The sequence below is a fragment of the Trachemys scripta genome, chromosome 6 (assembly GCF_013100865.1).
Source record: "Trachemys scripta elegans isolate TJP31775 chromosome 6, CAS_Tse_1.0, whole genome shotgun sequence".
Taxonomy (NCBI): domain Eukaryota; kingdom Metazoa; phylum Chordata; order Testudines; family Emydidae; genus Trachemys; species Trachemys scripta.
The window spans coordinates 18,899,968-18,916,918 of NC_048303.1; the positions used below are offsets into that span (position 1 = coordinate 18,899,968).

The 16,951-nt window shown below is 41.0% G+C and overlaps 1 protein-coding gene across 11 annotated transcripts in view; it reads left to right on the forward strand.

The window, feature by feature from the left end:
• Positions 1–16,951, forward strand: part of NEDD4L (NEDD4 like E3 ubiquitin protein ligase) — a 337,595-nt gene that overhangs the window by 280,914 nt on the left and 39,730 nt on the right. For all 11 annotated transcript variants that reach the window (XM_034774262.1, XM_034774264.1, XM_034774265.1 and 8 more), the window contains 3 exons: positions 9,891–10,022; positions 10,568–10,687; positions 12,819–13,016. In XM_034774262.1, coding sequence (XP_034630153.1) covers positions 9,891–10,022; positions 10,568–10,687; positions 12,819–13,016 — 450 coding nt within the window. The remainder of the gene's footprint in view (positions 1–9,890; positions 10,023–10,567; positions 10,688–12,818; positions 13,017–16,951) is intronic.

Sequence of the window (16,951 nt, forward strand, 5' to 3'; positions counted from 1 at the left end):
AACTGCTATCATGTCCCCTCTCAGTCTTCTCTTTTCCAAACTAAACAAACCCAATTCTTTCAGCCTTCCTTCATAGGTCATGTTCTCAAGACCTTTAATCATTCTTGTTGCTCTTCTCTGGACCCTTTCCAATTTCTCCACATCTTTTTTAAAATGCGGCGCCCAGAACTGGACACAATACTCCAGCTGAGGCCTAACCAGAGCAGAGTAGAGCGGAAGAATGACTTCTCGTGTCTTGCTCACAACACACCTGTTAATACATCCCAGAATCATGTTTGCTTTTTTTGCAACAGCATCACACTGTTGACTCCTATTTAGCTTGTGGTCCACTATAACCCCTAGATCCTTCTCTGCTGTACTCCTACCTAGACAGTCTTTTCCCATTCTGTATGTGTGAAATTGATTTTTCCTTCCTAAGTGGAGCACTTTGCATTTGTCTTTGTTAAACTTCATCCTGTTTAACTCAGACCATTTCTCCAATTTGTCCAGATCATTTTGAATTATGACCCTGTCCTCCAAAGTAGTTGCAATCCCTCCCAGTTTGGTATCATCCGCAAACTTAATAAGCGTACTTTCTATGCCAATATCTAAGTCGTTGATGAAGATATTGAACAGAGCCGGTCCCAAAACAGACCCCTGCGGTACCCCACTCGTTACGCCTTTCCAGCAGGATTGGGAACCATTAATAACAACTCTCTGAGTACGGTTATCCAGCCAGTTATGCACCCACCTTATAGTAGCCCCATCTAAATTGTATTTGCCTAGTTTATCGATAAGAATATCATGCGAGACCGTATCAAATGCCTTACTAAAGTCTAGGTATACCACATCCACCGCTTCACCCTTATCCACAAGGCTCGTTATCCTATCAAAGAAAGCTATTAGATTGGTTTGACATGATTTGTTCTTTACAAATCCATGCTGGCTGTTCCCTATCACCTTACCACCTTCCAAGTGTTTGCAGATGATTTCCTTAATTACTTGCTCCATTATCTTCCCTGGCACAGAAGTTAAACTAACTGGTCTGTAGTTTCCTGGGTTGTTTTTATTTCCCTTTTTATAGATGGGCACTATATTTGCCCTTTTCCAGTCTTCTGGAATCTCTCCCGTCTCCCATGACTTTCCAAAGATAATAGCTAGAGGCTCAGATACCTCCTCTATTAGCTCCTTGAGTATTCTCGGATGCATTTCATCAGGCCCGGGTGACTTGCAGGCATCTAACTTTTCTAAGTGATTTTTAACTTGTTCTTTTTTTATTTTATCCGCTAAACCTACCCCCTTCCCATTAGTATTCACTATGTTAGGCATTCCTTCAGACTTCTCGGTGAAGACCGAAACAAAGAAGTCATTAAGCATCTCTGCCATGTCCAAGTTTCCTGTTACTGTTTCTCCCTCTTCACTAAGCAGTGGGCCTACCCTGTCTTTGGTCTTCCTCTTGCTTCTAATGTATTGATAAAAAGTCTTCTTGTTTCCTTTTATTCCCGTAGCTAGTTTGAGCTCATTTTGTGCCTTTGCCTTTCTAATCTTGCCCCTGCATTCCTGTGTTGTTTGCCTATATTCATCCTTTGTAATCTGTCCTAGTTTCCATTTTTTATATGACTCCTTTTTATTTTTTAGATCGTGCAAGATCTCGTGGTTAAGCCAAGGTGGTCTTTTGCCACATTTTCTATCTTTCCTAACCAGCGGAATAGCTTGCTTTTGGGCCCTTAATAGTGTCCCTTTGAAAAACTGCCAACTCTCCTCAGTTGTTTTTCCCCTCAGTCTTGATTCCCATGGGACCTTACCTATCAGCTCTCTGAGCTTCCCAAAATCTGCCTTCCTGAAATCCATTGTCTCTATTTTGCTGTTCTCCCTTCTACCCTTCCTTAGAATTGCAAACTGTATGATTTCATGATCACTTTCACCCAGGCTGCCTTCTACTTTCACATTCTCAACGAGTTCCTCCCTATTTGTTAAAATCAAGTCTAGAACAGCTTCCCCCCTAGTAGCTTTTTCAACCTTCTGAAATAAAAAGTTGTCTCCAATGCAGTCCAAGAATTTGTTGGATAGTCTGTGCCCCGCTGTGTTATTTTCCCAACATATATCCGGATAGTTGAAGTCCCCCATCACCACCAAATCTTGGGCTTTGGATGATTTTGTTAGTTGCTTGAAAAAAGCCTCATCCACCTCTTCCACCTGGTTAGGTGGCCTGTAGTAGACTCCTAGCATGACATCTCCCTTGTTTTTTGCCCCTTTTAGCCTAACCCAGAGACTCTCAACACTTCCGTCTCCTATGTCCATCTCTACCTCAATCCAAGTGTGTACATTTTTAATATATAAGGCAACACCTCCTCCCTTTTTCCCCGTCTATCCTTCCTGAGCAAGCTGTACCCATCCACACCAACATTCCAATCATGTGTATTATCCCACCAAGTTTCAGTGATGCCAACAATGTCATAGTTGTATTTATTTATTAGCACTTCCAGTTCTTCCTGCTTATTCCCCATACTTCTCGCATTTGTATATAGGCATCTAAGATACTGGTTTGATCTTTCCTCCCAGTTTTGTCCTGACTCTCCTTTCTCTCTGGCAATATAGCCCACACTCCCTCTCGTTTCCGACCCATCTCCCCGATCTCCATGTTCCCCACTTACCTGTGGGCTTTGCTCACCTGTCCCCGTCGAACCTAGTTTAAAGCCCTCCTCACTAGGTTAGCCAGTCTGTGTCCGAATAGGGTCTTTCCTCTCCTCGAAAGGTGAACGCCATCTCTGCCTAGCAGTCCTTCCTCGAATAGCATCCCGTGGTCTAGGAAGCCAAAGCCCTCCTGGCGACACCATCTTCGCAGCCAGGCATTCACCTCCATGATGCATCTGTCTCTGCCCGGGCCCCTACCTTTGACAGGAAGAATTGAAGAGAATACCACCTGCGCTCCAAACTCCTTCACCCGTACTCCCAGAGCCCTGTAGTCACTCTTGATCTGCTCAGTGTCACACCGCGCAGTATCATTTGTGCCCACATGGATGAGTAGCATGGGGTAGTAGTCAGAGGGCTGGATAATCCTCGACAATGCCTCCGTAACATCTCGGATACGGGCCCCTGGAGGCAGCATACCTCCTGAGATGAAATGTCAGGGCGACAGATGGGTGCCTCCGTCCCCCTCAGCAGAGAGTCTCCGACCACCACTACCCTACGTTTCCTATTCGCAGTGGTGGCAGCAGCAGACTTTCCAGCCTTAGGGGTACGAGGCTTCTCCTCCTTTACTGTAGGGAGTGATTCCTTCTTTCCTGTATCAAGGAGAGCATAATGGTTACCTATAACCACGGTAGGAGGGTTCGGAGCAAGGGTGGAGCACTGCCTGCTGCCAGAAGTAACCAGCTGCCAGTGTCCACCCTGAGCCATCTCCTCCTCCACCAGTGGTGTATCAGCAGTCCTGTGTACTGGGACAGCTACCTCAGCTGTCTCCACATGGACACTGTCGAGGAATTGCTCGTGGATTCGGATGCTCCTCAACCTAGCCACCTCCTCCTGTAGCTCTCCCACCTGCTGCCTGAGAGATTCCACCAGCAGGCACCTCTCACATTGGATGGTCCCCGCAGCCTGGATATCAGTAAGTAGAAATTGCAAGTTACAGTCTTTGCAAAACCACACCAGGATCTGGGTAGAGGCATCCATGCTCAGGCGCTCTGTCTGGCTACAGGCACAGGTGGAGGAGACAGTAGCAGTGCTGGCACAGGTGTTGCGGGTCTTCCTAACCATCGTACGCCTCCCTCTGTCAAACTCCCGTCTGCAGCCCCCTGTCAGCTGAAAGGGTTGTTTAAGCTAAAGGTTATGAATGTAGTTGCTTTATAGGTATTAAGGGGAATCAAGAGAAAAACAGATGGAACTGGCAAGGGACCCTCGCCCCCTTCCTGCTCCCCTTCCAAACTCCCTTGCGAAACTCCCTGTTAGCAGCCCCTGGTCGCTTGTGCGCTGCTTTATATAGCCCTGGTCTGTATGAATGCCCCGCCCACTGATGAAGGCTCATCCACTTACCAGAGGCTTCTAGCTTTCAAACCTTCCTTTGAAGCTCACAGCTTCCAACTGCCAGCCACAGCACACGGTCCTTCAAACAACCAAAACAAACAAACAGACTGACAAACACAAGCTCAGCACACAGCAAGTAACCCTCAAACACAAACAAACACACACTACAGACAGTCACTTACCCCAAAAGGGTGCTGTATTGCTCCTCCTTCACCTGGAGAACTCCCTTGCGAAACTCCCTGTTAGCAGCCCCTGTTCGCAAAGCCCTTAAATGAGAGAATTCTCTTAGCACTGGCTACTGTAATAGTTCAAAGAAGAGTTCTGGAACTGATAGGGAATCTGATCAGAGGGTAGAGCAGATGAAAGAGCTACTGAATAATATGTTGCTGGAGCTTTAAATAAGGAAAACTAATGCACCTTAGATTTCAACAGAGATCTGTGGGCGACAGAGAGAGACTGTCATCCACTTTTTCAGTCTCTGGGACAATCATTTTCCACTGTCCTCAACTTGCTTTACAATATTTATTTTATAACAGGGTGAATGTACAACACAAGTTGCTGTTTATAAGGCTACACAAAAAAGAGGGTGTTAGATTGCAGTGTAATCATGATGGTGAATCAGGCCTGAGAGGTTTGTGATGTTACTGAACACACAGGTATCTGTAGAGCTATGTAGCCTTACCTCAGGCCTCATGCAGAATATGCCCTATGTGCAGAATCTGTAGAGCATCAGCCTTAAATTCTTTGATGGGTGTTTTATCAAAAGTAACTGGAAATTTAGATGCCACAATATTTTTAACAAGAAAAATAAACTTTTATTAAAATCCCTCATGCCTGCATACAATATTCTGTCAGTAATGCAAGAAAAAACAAGTGGGAAACTTTAAACCTGTTAGATTTCAAGGTGGTTATGCACAGACTGATTGAAGCAGGGGGATAGCAGTGATTATGAAATTAAATGTAATCTGCCATGCATCATGCAGTTCACTTAATTTGTTTGCCTCCTTCCATCCTCTGTAGGTATAAATGATTTAAATTGTTTCTAGGGTTTTCTTATACTTTCAGCCACATTATTGTTGTGAAGGACTTTCATACCTGGTAATGGAATTTTTTTTTCTCTTTAAATTGAACTTAAATACTGTAGTGTTCTATAGATAAGAATCCAGTAGTGATATTTCTTATAAGACATTTACATTTCCTTCATTTAAGCAATTACTCCATGTGTTTTTCTATCAGTGAAACCTCATGATTTCTGCTGCATTAAGCTGCTTCCATGATACACCCTACTAATACCTCTTCGTTACAGTTTTCCAGTTATCATGTTTGGCATTTTAGTTTTGAAATACTGTTTACTGTGTCAGTTTTATGTGGAAAGTTGAAGATTTTTAAAATACCATAACAGATAATAATATTCAATAAAGTCAGAATTACACAAAAAGCATTTCCACCATATAAGGGAAATTAAATGTTATATCAAGGTATAAAATGCAAAATATATTTTGTAAGATTCACATACAGATAACGAGGACTGAATTGGAACAGAGGGGATACATGTTTTCTGAATTTCCAGAAGATTGATGCATGTGAGCTCCTGAATGTTCCTCAGTTTTAACCAGTGAGGGAACAATTCACCAGTTTTGTAGGATAAGAATAACACTTTATGATGGTGGTGAATTTTTAAACTAAATACAGCAAGCAGCAGTTAATATTAACATGTTGGTTTGCCTCCTGTTAAGAATTATCTTACCCCTTCCTCTGTGCAGGTGGTAGTCTTTTGTCAGACTTAATCAAGTGGAATACTTTACAAAAATAGAATATCTGTGTCTGCCTAAAAAGAATTAGGTTCCACCTGTCCTAAGATGCTCAGTAATTTTCAGTCTAATTTATTCCAAAAAAATTGGTTGGCTTTATTTATCGATCTGTCTTGAAAAAGTCTTCAAAGGGCTACTCATCATGTTACTCATGTACATTACCTCTCTCTTACATTCAGACTTCTTCCCTTTTTATGAGAGCTCAATATTTATAGAACCTCCTGGATGGTTCTCCGTTGTCATCGACTACATGACAGCATATACTCTCAGCCTCTTCTCCAGACTGTGATATCTTTGCAAGATCAAGCCCTTGATACGTAGATCTTGAAAAAGTACCGACAGCCCTCAATTCCCACTGACCTCAGCTTCTCCGCACCACACAGGAGTATCCAGTACCTTGCAGAACTGAGCCTCATTTGAACTATTAGGATTTAAAACTCATGAACAACATGTGCCTCCTGATACTTGGGGGGGCACAATGTAAAGGGGGGGGACATCTGACTGCCCCATGTATTGCTACTGGGAGGGACTTTCAGCCCCACCTTCCTGGGCCAGGGCAGCCAATCCCACCAGCTCCTGGGGGACAGGGGCCACATGGGCAGGGGGCACATGCCTTTGGGCATGGCTGGGGCCAGCCCCGGCCCAGGGAGACTCACAGCAGCAGTGTCTTCCCAGAGCTCGTGGACACCTCAGCAGGGGTGGCATGAGCAATGCCCCTACCTCTGGCACAGACCAGGGAACCTGCTCCCGGCATCTTCCCCAGCAGTCCTGCACCCAGCCCAGGGACTGCTGTGCTCTCCCTGCCCCACCAGAGTTACTTGTGGGGAGGATGGGGGCTCTGCACGGTTTCTGGCTCACTTGGCTGCTCTCCCTGGCAGCCAGATCCAGGTGGGGAGAGGAGGCAGCGGGAAGGAGCCTCTTCTCCCGCTGGCTGAGGGTGGCTGCTCCGGGTCGCTGCCTCTGTACAGCATGGCAGCTGCCTGAGAGAGAATCCGCCTCAGGAGGTGGCAGCCCCACCCCCTCCACTCCCTGCCAAACCCTGGCTGCCAGGGATGGGAGGGCCGAGGGAGATGGAAACATGACGGCAGAGGGCTCCGGGTTCTCACAGGCAGCCGCTGTGCTGCACAGAGTGGCAACCTGGAGCAGCCACCCTCAGCTGACATAAGAAGAAGCTCAGTCTTCCCCCCTTCCGCTCCCGCTTGGGCCCAGCTGCCAGGGACAGTGACTGAATGTGCCAGGGGGCAGGCGCAATGGGAGAGGGACAGAGGTCCTTCCCCTCCCCCCCCCCCCCGACAGGCTGAGCAGAAATCTGGGGGGGCACTTGACCCTGCATGTTGCCTATATGCCCACAAAACATGCTGTTGGTACATCCTTGCTTACTGATACCTGAGATCAGGCATTGGTATAAGAAATACTCCCTGGTACTGAGGTATCTGTATATGAAAAGTAGTTCAGTGCAGAATTTCAGAGGCTCTGTCCCTTTGCTTCCTTAGCTTCCTGATGTGCTGAAGGACACTATGTTCCTCTCTTCAGTTTTCGCATGATAACACTCACCTCTGATCTCCACCATTATTTCTTGCTATTGGCAAAAGCATCAGAATGAGAACTGGCAGTAATGTAAATGGAATCTCAGTAGTTAAAGAAACTGCTGCTTTTTACACAATAAGTAAGGAAGATTGCACACTGAGAACCAGCAGAAAATCCTTCCCCCCTACAATACTTTAGTCCTCATGTTTTCTTGCGCCTTTCTTAAGTTGTGTACCTTTTCCATGGCTTACTTGAAATCGCAACATCACCCCCTATGCTGTTAAGCAAAGATGAGACCTTTCTAGTCTGATTTCTGTCTAAATATGGAGCAAGAGCATGACGAGCTTGTCAAATCCGTTCTTTCCCTTTTTACTTAACAACTGAAAAGAATGTCAAAGATGTAAGAAATGTTCCATCTGCAAAGTGTATATGGACCTTTGACTTGTGTGCTGGGAAATTGCCTTAAATGTCTGGCGTCATTGCACAGCGTAAATGAGCATTGGAGGAATCTCTCTTCTAGAGTAAAGGGCAACTGAGCGTATGCATGGGTTTTTCCGCCTACTTCAATTATATGCAGCAACTGCAGGTTGTCAGGCAGTGGCAAGACTTTACAATCCCTTTCTTCTGTTCATGTTTTTGTTTTGGTGCTTTAATGTGGCTTCTTTTAGAAACAGGCTTGTCTCATCATCTTCTCTTATCCAAACAGGCTTAAAAGAGCTCTTAAATTTTCCCTTGCATGCAGCAGACAGGGTTCCCCCTCCCACACACACAGTGTTAAAACTGGCACAATGGCTATGTGCAGCTTGGACACGAGCATAGACTCTTTCTCTGGCTCAGCTGTCAGCCACATTTCTTCCAAATCCAGATACTGGCACTTGTTATAACATCAACACTACTACACTCAATGTGAAACTCACAGGCTATGAACAGAATAAGTTTAACTGCTTAAATACGGGCATTCTCCCTAGCCACCTTGCTCTGCTTCCACATCCAATAAAATGCTGGCACAGCTCGTCTGCCTTAACATCAATATTTTTATTTTGACTTCTGTGAGGGGAAGTAATTTGTCCTTTCATATCTATAAGATAATTCCACATCTATTGTTGCAGTCCACATAAGGAAAGCCATTATAAAAAGCAGATTACTGTAAGAAGGGGCCTTAGTACCCTTTCTTATAGCTAGAAAGCTGCCTACTTCTAAGGGGATTAGTGGTACTGATGCTAAAATAAAGCATTACATAGAAACTGACAAGACAATTAAGCTCAGGCACTTGCTTTCTCTTTCCGGATCTTCTGATAGAGACATTTGGTTTCATCATTCTCCCGCCAATCAAAACTTTGTCATAAGAAAGAAGAAACTCCAGAATTTAAAGATTCTCTCAATAGTCTAGGCTTATTGAAAGGCTACTGCTGACTCCCTGCATGTTCTTCAGGTCTCTCACCACATACCTTTGGATTAATTAGAGGCCAGAATCTTGTCCTACAAAATGTAAAAAGTCTTTTCAGCAGAAAGGTCTCCTGAAAATAATTAACCCAGTGAACACGATACAAATTTACTAAGGGCCTGATGCTCATTGGAGTTACACCAGTTTACACCAGCTCCGTATCAACCTGTGACCGGACACACCCTCACCACTTGTCTGGTGCCTCCTCCTGATCACTCTTGGGATTAGCTCTCGAGGCTGGTCTTGCTTGCACCACCATTATCTGTATGTTAACACATTTTAGAGCCATGTCCTCATTTTCCATTGCTTGCTAATATGCTCCCTATAATAAGGGAGTTGGGGAAGACAGTGGAAGAAATGCCTTTTCCCATACTGATGACACACACGTCACTTTGTATTTTGGGGAGAAGTTGCAGGAGGGCACGACCATGGCTTTATCTTTAAGTTGGATACTGAGTCTCAGAAAATTTAAGCAGGACTTCCAACCCTGAATCTGTTTGCATTCTTTCTTAGCACTTACAAACTGTTGCCTGAACAATAACGAATTAATCTATACTACACCCTATCAGGTAGATTATTTATTCCCTCCATTTTACAGAGGTGGAAACAGAGAGGGGTTGTGATTGACCTAAGGCTGCTTACCCAGTCCATAGGAGAACCCAAGTGAGAATTTAGGAGTTCTTGACTTTTCCTTTAGGCTACGTGGCCTCTCTAGCAGTGACTCACGTATATCAACTTTAGTGAATAAATACTACCTCTAACAAGGGGAAAACTTTTTTATAAAAGTGAAAGCAGTTCCTATCATAATGTGTAGTCTCCTGTTTCTTTTGTAGCTCCTTTAGTTTCACGACGTGGAAGCTGAGCTGTTTTCTGAACAAAGTGCCTGTAGCTATGCAAATGTGAACCACAAGACCAGAAGGGAGGAGGGTGTTGGGTCAGATATATGAAAAAGAGAGCATGTGTTAGAGAGAAATTTGAAGAAATGCATTTCAAAATTTTCCACTGTATTTGATTGTAAGAATTGCATAAGTAGACTTCTTCTGAAGATAATTCATTTTTTTCAAGCTACCACAAAATAATGATACACAATTTTTTTGCATAAACAGCCATCAGTGGCCTACGTACATACTACACCAGGCTTACCTTCAGGCTGGGAAGAAAGAAAAGATGCTAAGGGACGTACATATTATGTCAATCATAACAATCGAACCACAACTTGGACTCGGCCCATTATGCAGGTATGGAGTTTGCTGTTGAAATTAAACAATACAACAGAATGCTTAAAATGTGTTGGGTCTAGCTCCATTTGAAAACTGTTTTAAGGTTCTTAAGCAGAAACAGTCTATGCAGTGCAAAGGCAATTTAGAATAAAGTTATTACATTTAACCAGGAAGATTTATGGTGATTAAGATTATTTTTGCTAAATATCTCTTAGGACCAGAATAAAGATATAAATTGAGTTTATAACTGCAGTGGTGAGAAATGAGAGAGAGAGAGAGAGAGAGAGAGAGAGTAAATATATTCAGAGACATTTTAGAATCAAATTCAAAATGAGGATTTTAATCTGTGTACTAATAAAGCCATTTATAGTAGTTTGTTCTTGTCTAAGCAGTTCATTATTTAAAGCATGAATCATTTTTAATTCCATTGAACGTGCTCTTTGAAATAATATATTTAAAGCTTATTTAGAAAAGGATTAACAGAGTATTGATGGCTTTTTTTTTAAACAGCCTAACGGCAGATAAACTGACACTTAGCTAACTTGTTCTTGCCCCTGAAATAGCTTGCAGAAGATGGTGCAGTTGGGTCAGCAGCAAACAGTAACAACCATCTAAGTGAGCCTCAGATAAGGCGGCCTCGTAGCCTCAGCTCACCCACAGTAACTTTATCTGCTCCACTTGAGGTAAGAAGTCCTGTCTCATGTGACAAAGATCACTTTTGTCCTGACTTCTCATTCTTTCTGTTGTGTTTATGACCTTTTATTTTCATTCCAATTTTGCAGCCAACGCATTCTTCTCTCCTGATCTGTTAGCTTTGCTTCTTGATGATGATGATTTTCTTCTGGAGTTTTTTTCACATGCATCTTCACTTTGTACAGTAACACTGCCTAATTCTTCTTACTCAACTCTCGCACTCCTTGCGTGGCGTGGGGAATATTCTTTCTCCATTGCTATCATTAGTTTGTTTCATTTGTGTGTGCATATCCTGTAGTACATGCATTACCGTAACTTCTTGCTGCAAAAGCATCAAATTAGAAATATTCTCAAAAGCTGAAACAATTATTTTGAAAGGCAAGTGCAATAAACTGTAAATAAAGGCTGTGTCGCTTGAGTTTGGAAAGTCGTGGTTGAAGTAAGGATATCTCAAAGCTTTTGATTTTGTATTTCATTCTTTTCAGCAGGATATTTTTATTTCCTTTTAGTGCTTTTGAAGATATCTCCTGGATTTAGTGACAGACTTAGCTGTCAGCTTTCTTCATTGGAAAAAGTTCTCCTGAATGGTTTTTGTGGACTATGATACAAGTAAAGGCATCAGGCTAAACTTTTCAAGTCTACATGCCTAAAGTTCAGGTTCTAAATCCATATTAAAACAACTACAAATAAGTGCCTGATTTTCAAAGGTCTGAAATGCCCATTGACTTCAGTGGGATTTGTGGGCACTCAGCACTTCTGAAAAAAGGCCATATATATATTTAGGACCGTAATTTTAGGCAACCAAATCTTAAAATTTGTCAATTATTTATTCTGTAAATGTATTCCTCTAATAATAATTTGCAGTTTACTATCCTTGAACATCACTGTTCTTGCCTGAGAACTTCTGGATAATAAACTGAAGTACACTAGTATGTAAGATTAGTAAGTAAGGCACTGATCATGCAAAGTGATGCACTTGCATAAATGTTTTTGCTGGAATGGAATTCCACTGGACCCAGAGCAGGTGAATCTCCTTGTAGAAGTGGCATCTGAAATATGCAAAAATATTCTTGACTACTGCAGAATAGATACTTAAATTTGAAAGTGGAACCAAACTTACCAGAATGGTAGTTTTTAATCCATACCTGTATTATGAATTATGTAGAAAAACTAATTTGTATACTCAATAGTGAAATCAAAGATTTATAAGTATCTGAATTAGAAATTGCATAAGATAATAGAGGTGAATGTAAAAACATTTGATTACAAATCATGCTTCAGAATCTACTTATTTGTTCCATTTGCTGATCTGTAAATATATCGTTAAAAATATAATCAGTGTTACTCAGCAAGGCAATAAACAAAGTTAAAACTAAGCGGTTACTGTATTGGGTAATGGGTAAAACTTTCAAAAGTGCCCAGGTCCCATTTTCAGAAGTGTCTTGATTTCACTGGGAGTTAAATGCGTATGCACTTTTGAAAATCCTACTAGGTGCCATCTTTAGGTGCCTAAATACCTTTAGAAGTCTGGCTGTTAGGTTTTGTAGTCTCATTGAAAGTCAATGAAATTGCTACACTTTTGAAAATGTTATCCCCTATCTGTAGTTAGAAACTGGTCTGAACAGTTTGAACCTCCCTTTATTTTAGGAACTTGCTTAATGCCTATTTTAAACATTTTGGTTGGTGAAATCAGTTCCTAATTGATGAAAAATGCATTTGAAGTATCTTACGCTGCCTTCTATTCATCTACTTTTTTGCTTTAAAATGTTTGTCACGTACAGTGCCATGCAAACAGCAAAGCAGTGCCTGTATTTTTCTATATAAAATTGGTTTTTGTTATTTATAAAGAGGCAGTAGAAAAAGGTATCTAAGATCTGAGCTACAATAGCCCTGTTTCTGGGAGAGGAAAGTGATAAAACACCATGACCTTCGCAATGAAAGCGTATTATGTAACAAGGAGCAGCCAATTTTAAAATAAATTAGTGTCTGAAATGGTGATACCCCTTGTTCCTGTAAATTGTATCCCCATTGAAAATGTGTTCAGCTCATGATACCAAGTGTTGTTCATAATATAATATAAAGTGAGATTTGTGGAGTCTTAATGTTGCTCATTTCCCACAGTTTGCCAAGGACTCGCCTGTGCGCAGAGCTGTCAAGGACACCCTTTCCAATCCACAGTCTCCACAGCCGTCACCCTATAATTCTCCTAAGCCCCAACACAAAGTGACACAGAGCTTCTTGCCACCTGGTTGGGAGATGAGAATAGCTCCAAATGGCAGGCCCTTCTTCATTGATCATAATACTAAGACTACCACATGGGTAAGATAAATTCTAGCTTATAAAATTTTAAATCTGTTGGTGTTTTCTGGATATTTTTACCTTGCTATTTTTGTCTTCCCTCCTGTATACCTTCCTTGCTGTTGTTCCGTGTACTTATATCTTGTCTTTAGCACAATTGGGACACGAATGTGATTGCGGCCTGTGGGCACTGCTGTAGTACAAAGGTTTAAGAGTCACACACCTAACAAATGAACCTCCTGAAGTGGCTGTTGTAGTACCTAGTCCTGCTGTTAGAGGATTTACACATCTTTTTCTAGTACGTCTTTGCCTCTTATATACTGTGCTATACACTGTATATTTGACAAACCGGTGGACATGACTATCATTTTGAACAAAGATATTTTACTTAGGCTTACATTTTAAAATCCCGAACAAGATTTAGAACACCCCAGACTTTGAATCTAGAGTGTTGTCTTAGCCCATTCTAAAGCTACTGTCCCAATTGCAAAATTTGAGTGAGTTTGGCAAAGGCACACACTCTTCCTAAGTGTTTTGGATCCACTGCTTAGGTTTGAGGCTCTCTCGTAATTTTAATAAATTTCAATATCCCTTTCACTGCTCTCGCATTAAAATGATCATCATAAATGTTCTTCGGTCATCACGAATGTACTATGTTATCTGCCTTGCATCAGTATACTGCATTTTTCTTTAATTTTTTTATTGCATACTAAGTTAAAAAAGAAAATAGGAGAAGCTAAACTATTTTTTTTAAAAGTTAATGGAGAATCAGGGGACTCAACTGCCCATTTTCTTTTTGCTTTGTGAGAATAATGTTTTCGGCAGTTCACCATCCTTCATTTATCTGGTTATGTGTATACATTGCATACTTCTTGGACCTATGTATGATATATATTGTCTGCTGCAGAATTTAGGCATCCTTAAGGACAGGGTATCAGCCTGGAATTTTAACTTTGATTTTCCTTTCCTAATTCTGTTAGCTGGATCCTTGATTTTACTTCAGTGTAAGGTCTTTGTGGTTCATTGTTAATTTTGTTCTCAGAATAATGTTTTCTTTACCCTAGGATGGCTTTGTGAGTTTTGGATTGGGAGTTAGCTGGATCCCTTGTAGCCATGTTTCTTAGACTGATGTTTGTTGCTGTTGGAACACATCATTATCGCTCTCTACTCTAGAAGCACATTGGATTATACAGTCACCCATTTTTATTATAGTGTTATTGTTCAAAATACTTGCACTTAATGGTCTACTTCGTTTTCATACTTACAACTTGACTCATAGTTGTGTGTACTGACTCAGCTGGGACAGACATATTTTTCCCCTTTAAAAACACTCGCTATTTGAATTACATAAAACTGCTTTGAGATACTTATATTTGTGCACGTAGAAGTCAAAAAATCAGTTTCTGCTTAAACAATAGAAATTTAGGAATATGTTTGTATCAACATATTAATACCCGGGAGAGATTTTCAGAGGCACAAATGGCAGGTGCCCAGTTCCCATTCATTTTCATTGGGAGTTGGGCACCTAACTCCATTTGTGCTTTTAAAAATTCCTCCATAATCATTATAGAACTCTAATCTCAGATCCAGGAACTATCTGTACATTGTCCTGTGCTCTCATTAGCACTTACACCTAATTCACCAAAGTGCTTAAGGGTGTTTTTAATTCCCATTGACTTAAGCACAGATTAAAATTAGTCTTGTATGTAAGTGCTTTGCTGAATAAGAATGATTGATTATTCACATGGTTAAGTGCTTTTGTGTATCATAGCCCTAATAAATAATAATAATGTTTGATATCTTATTGTTCTGGGAAATACATAAATGGCTGATATATCATCCTGAGGTTTAAAAATAGTTCTAATATGATGCCTGATGTTGAATAGGAAGGTACTTTAAAAAAATTATACCTGTTCTCCCTATGTCAGAGTGATTACTGTGGGTATGTCTACATTGCAAAAAAAAAAACCAAAACAAAAACAAACCCCAACCCATAAACCTGTGTCAGCAAGTCTCAGACTACGGTCAACTGACCCAAGGTCTGAGGCAAAAGTAGCAGTGTGGATGTTCCCGCTGGGGCTGAGAGACCCACGCCTCTCACTAGGTTTCAGAGTCTGAGCGCCAGCCTCAACGGGAACATCCACACTGCTATTGTTAGTGCTGTAGCACGAGTCCAAGTCAGCTGACCAGAGCTCTGGGACTCAGTGCCACGGGGTTTTTGCAGTGTAGTCATACCCTGAATTAACTGTCTCTGTTTATAAATATTGTCTAATTATTTGTTGGTCTATAATGTCTTCAGAGGTTCAGCAAATTAATTTTAAAGTTAACAATTCTGTATTTACAAAATAAATTAGCACAATGTCAATTTATTTTGGCAATCATAGGTTTTTTTTAAATAATTTTCTTTTTTAATGGAATTTAACATTCAAAGAAAACTCAGGTAAGACTACATTATGTGGGCCAGCATTCAAGCCTTAATGCAAAGGTTTTAGTTATATGCAACAATATGAATTAAGAGTCCATCAGTTTTTAGCCTTAGATCTGAATTTGCTAACTTTTGTCATTTTAATTAGTTACACTATATGTCACTGACGAAAGGTCTATGTGATTTAATTCTAACACTTGTACTGTTTTATCGTGACTTCAAATCCTCATATTGAATTTGGAACTCTAGAAATAGAGGGTGAATGTGAAAAAATGGAATGGATTAGCATATGGAGCCACTGTGCCTTGTCAGTCCAAGCTATGACTTGAGTAATTTGAGCTAGCTTAGTAATGAAATACTCTAGCTTTTCCACATCATCACTGCAGTGTAATTGCTGCTGGTTGGATTTAATTTTAAATACCATGCACTTTTATTTGTTATATGTCATGCTGATGCCAAGTAATCACTATCCACATTAGAAGCCTCTAATGATGGCTGTTAGTTTTAATGCTGCAGTATTTGGGTAAAGCCAGGTAAGCCCAAATATTTTTGTATCTTTGTTTTCCATGGGCTTTTGTTTTATTTAGATTGTTGCTTATGGTATTTTATTTGTACTGTTTGGATCCGGGCAGCCATTAATTTAATGTCTGTACAGTGATACGAACATAAGAAGCTCTTCTTCCTCTTCCTCTTTTTTCCAAAATAAGTGAGAGAGATGGCCTCCTGCCTGATCTGTTAGTTTTTCTCTCTAAATTTATAATAACCAGAAAGATGCCTATTTTGCTCGAAACCCCCCATTAGTTATTTAAATTATAATTGGTTATAGACAGAGAGAATCCAGCAGTAGTCCCACATGATACAACAAACACTAAATAAACCATACGGTGCAGAAAACAGAAATACTCCACCCTTCCTAAACATCAACTGCCAAGCAGCATCTCCCTCCCTAAAAGCTAGTGTAAAAAAGATGGGCCTTTCTTTTTGTCTCCTGAACATCAATAGATTCAGGCTGTCTCAAACAATGCAGAGGGTACATTCCAAAGGATAAGGGCCTTCTTGTAGAATGCCCTGCTCCCAGAAGACTTTGTACACATCCAGAAAGTGAAATACCCAGGGGGGAAGAGATCCTGCATCATCATGGCTCCCTTTGCCATTAAAAATGCCATTGGAAAAACACAAACCTGAATACAATACTTGAAACCCACACAAATATTAGAAACTATAAATCTTAACATGGACAAACCGCTTTCCCGGCTTCTTGTTAATTGATGAGCATTCCTGGACCCGGTTAGCTGTGCTGTAAAGTGATGACTATTTTAAAAAAGAAATTCTGTACCAGGAACTAAGACACTACAAGTTAGCGTGTTTACAAATTCAGTAAATAGGGACCTGTGACACCATTGTGGTGTGCATCTGGAATAAAGAATTGAAGCTGGTTTCATCATGAAATGGCAAATGGTGAGGTTAAGGTTGTATTTTGCCTGGGGAAAGAAGGCACTATAAAAAGATATGTTTTTCCTTCTCTTTCCTG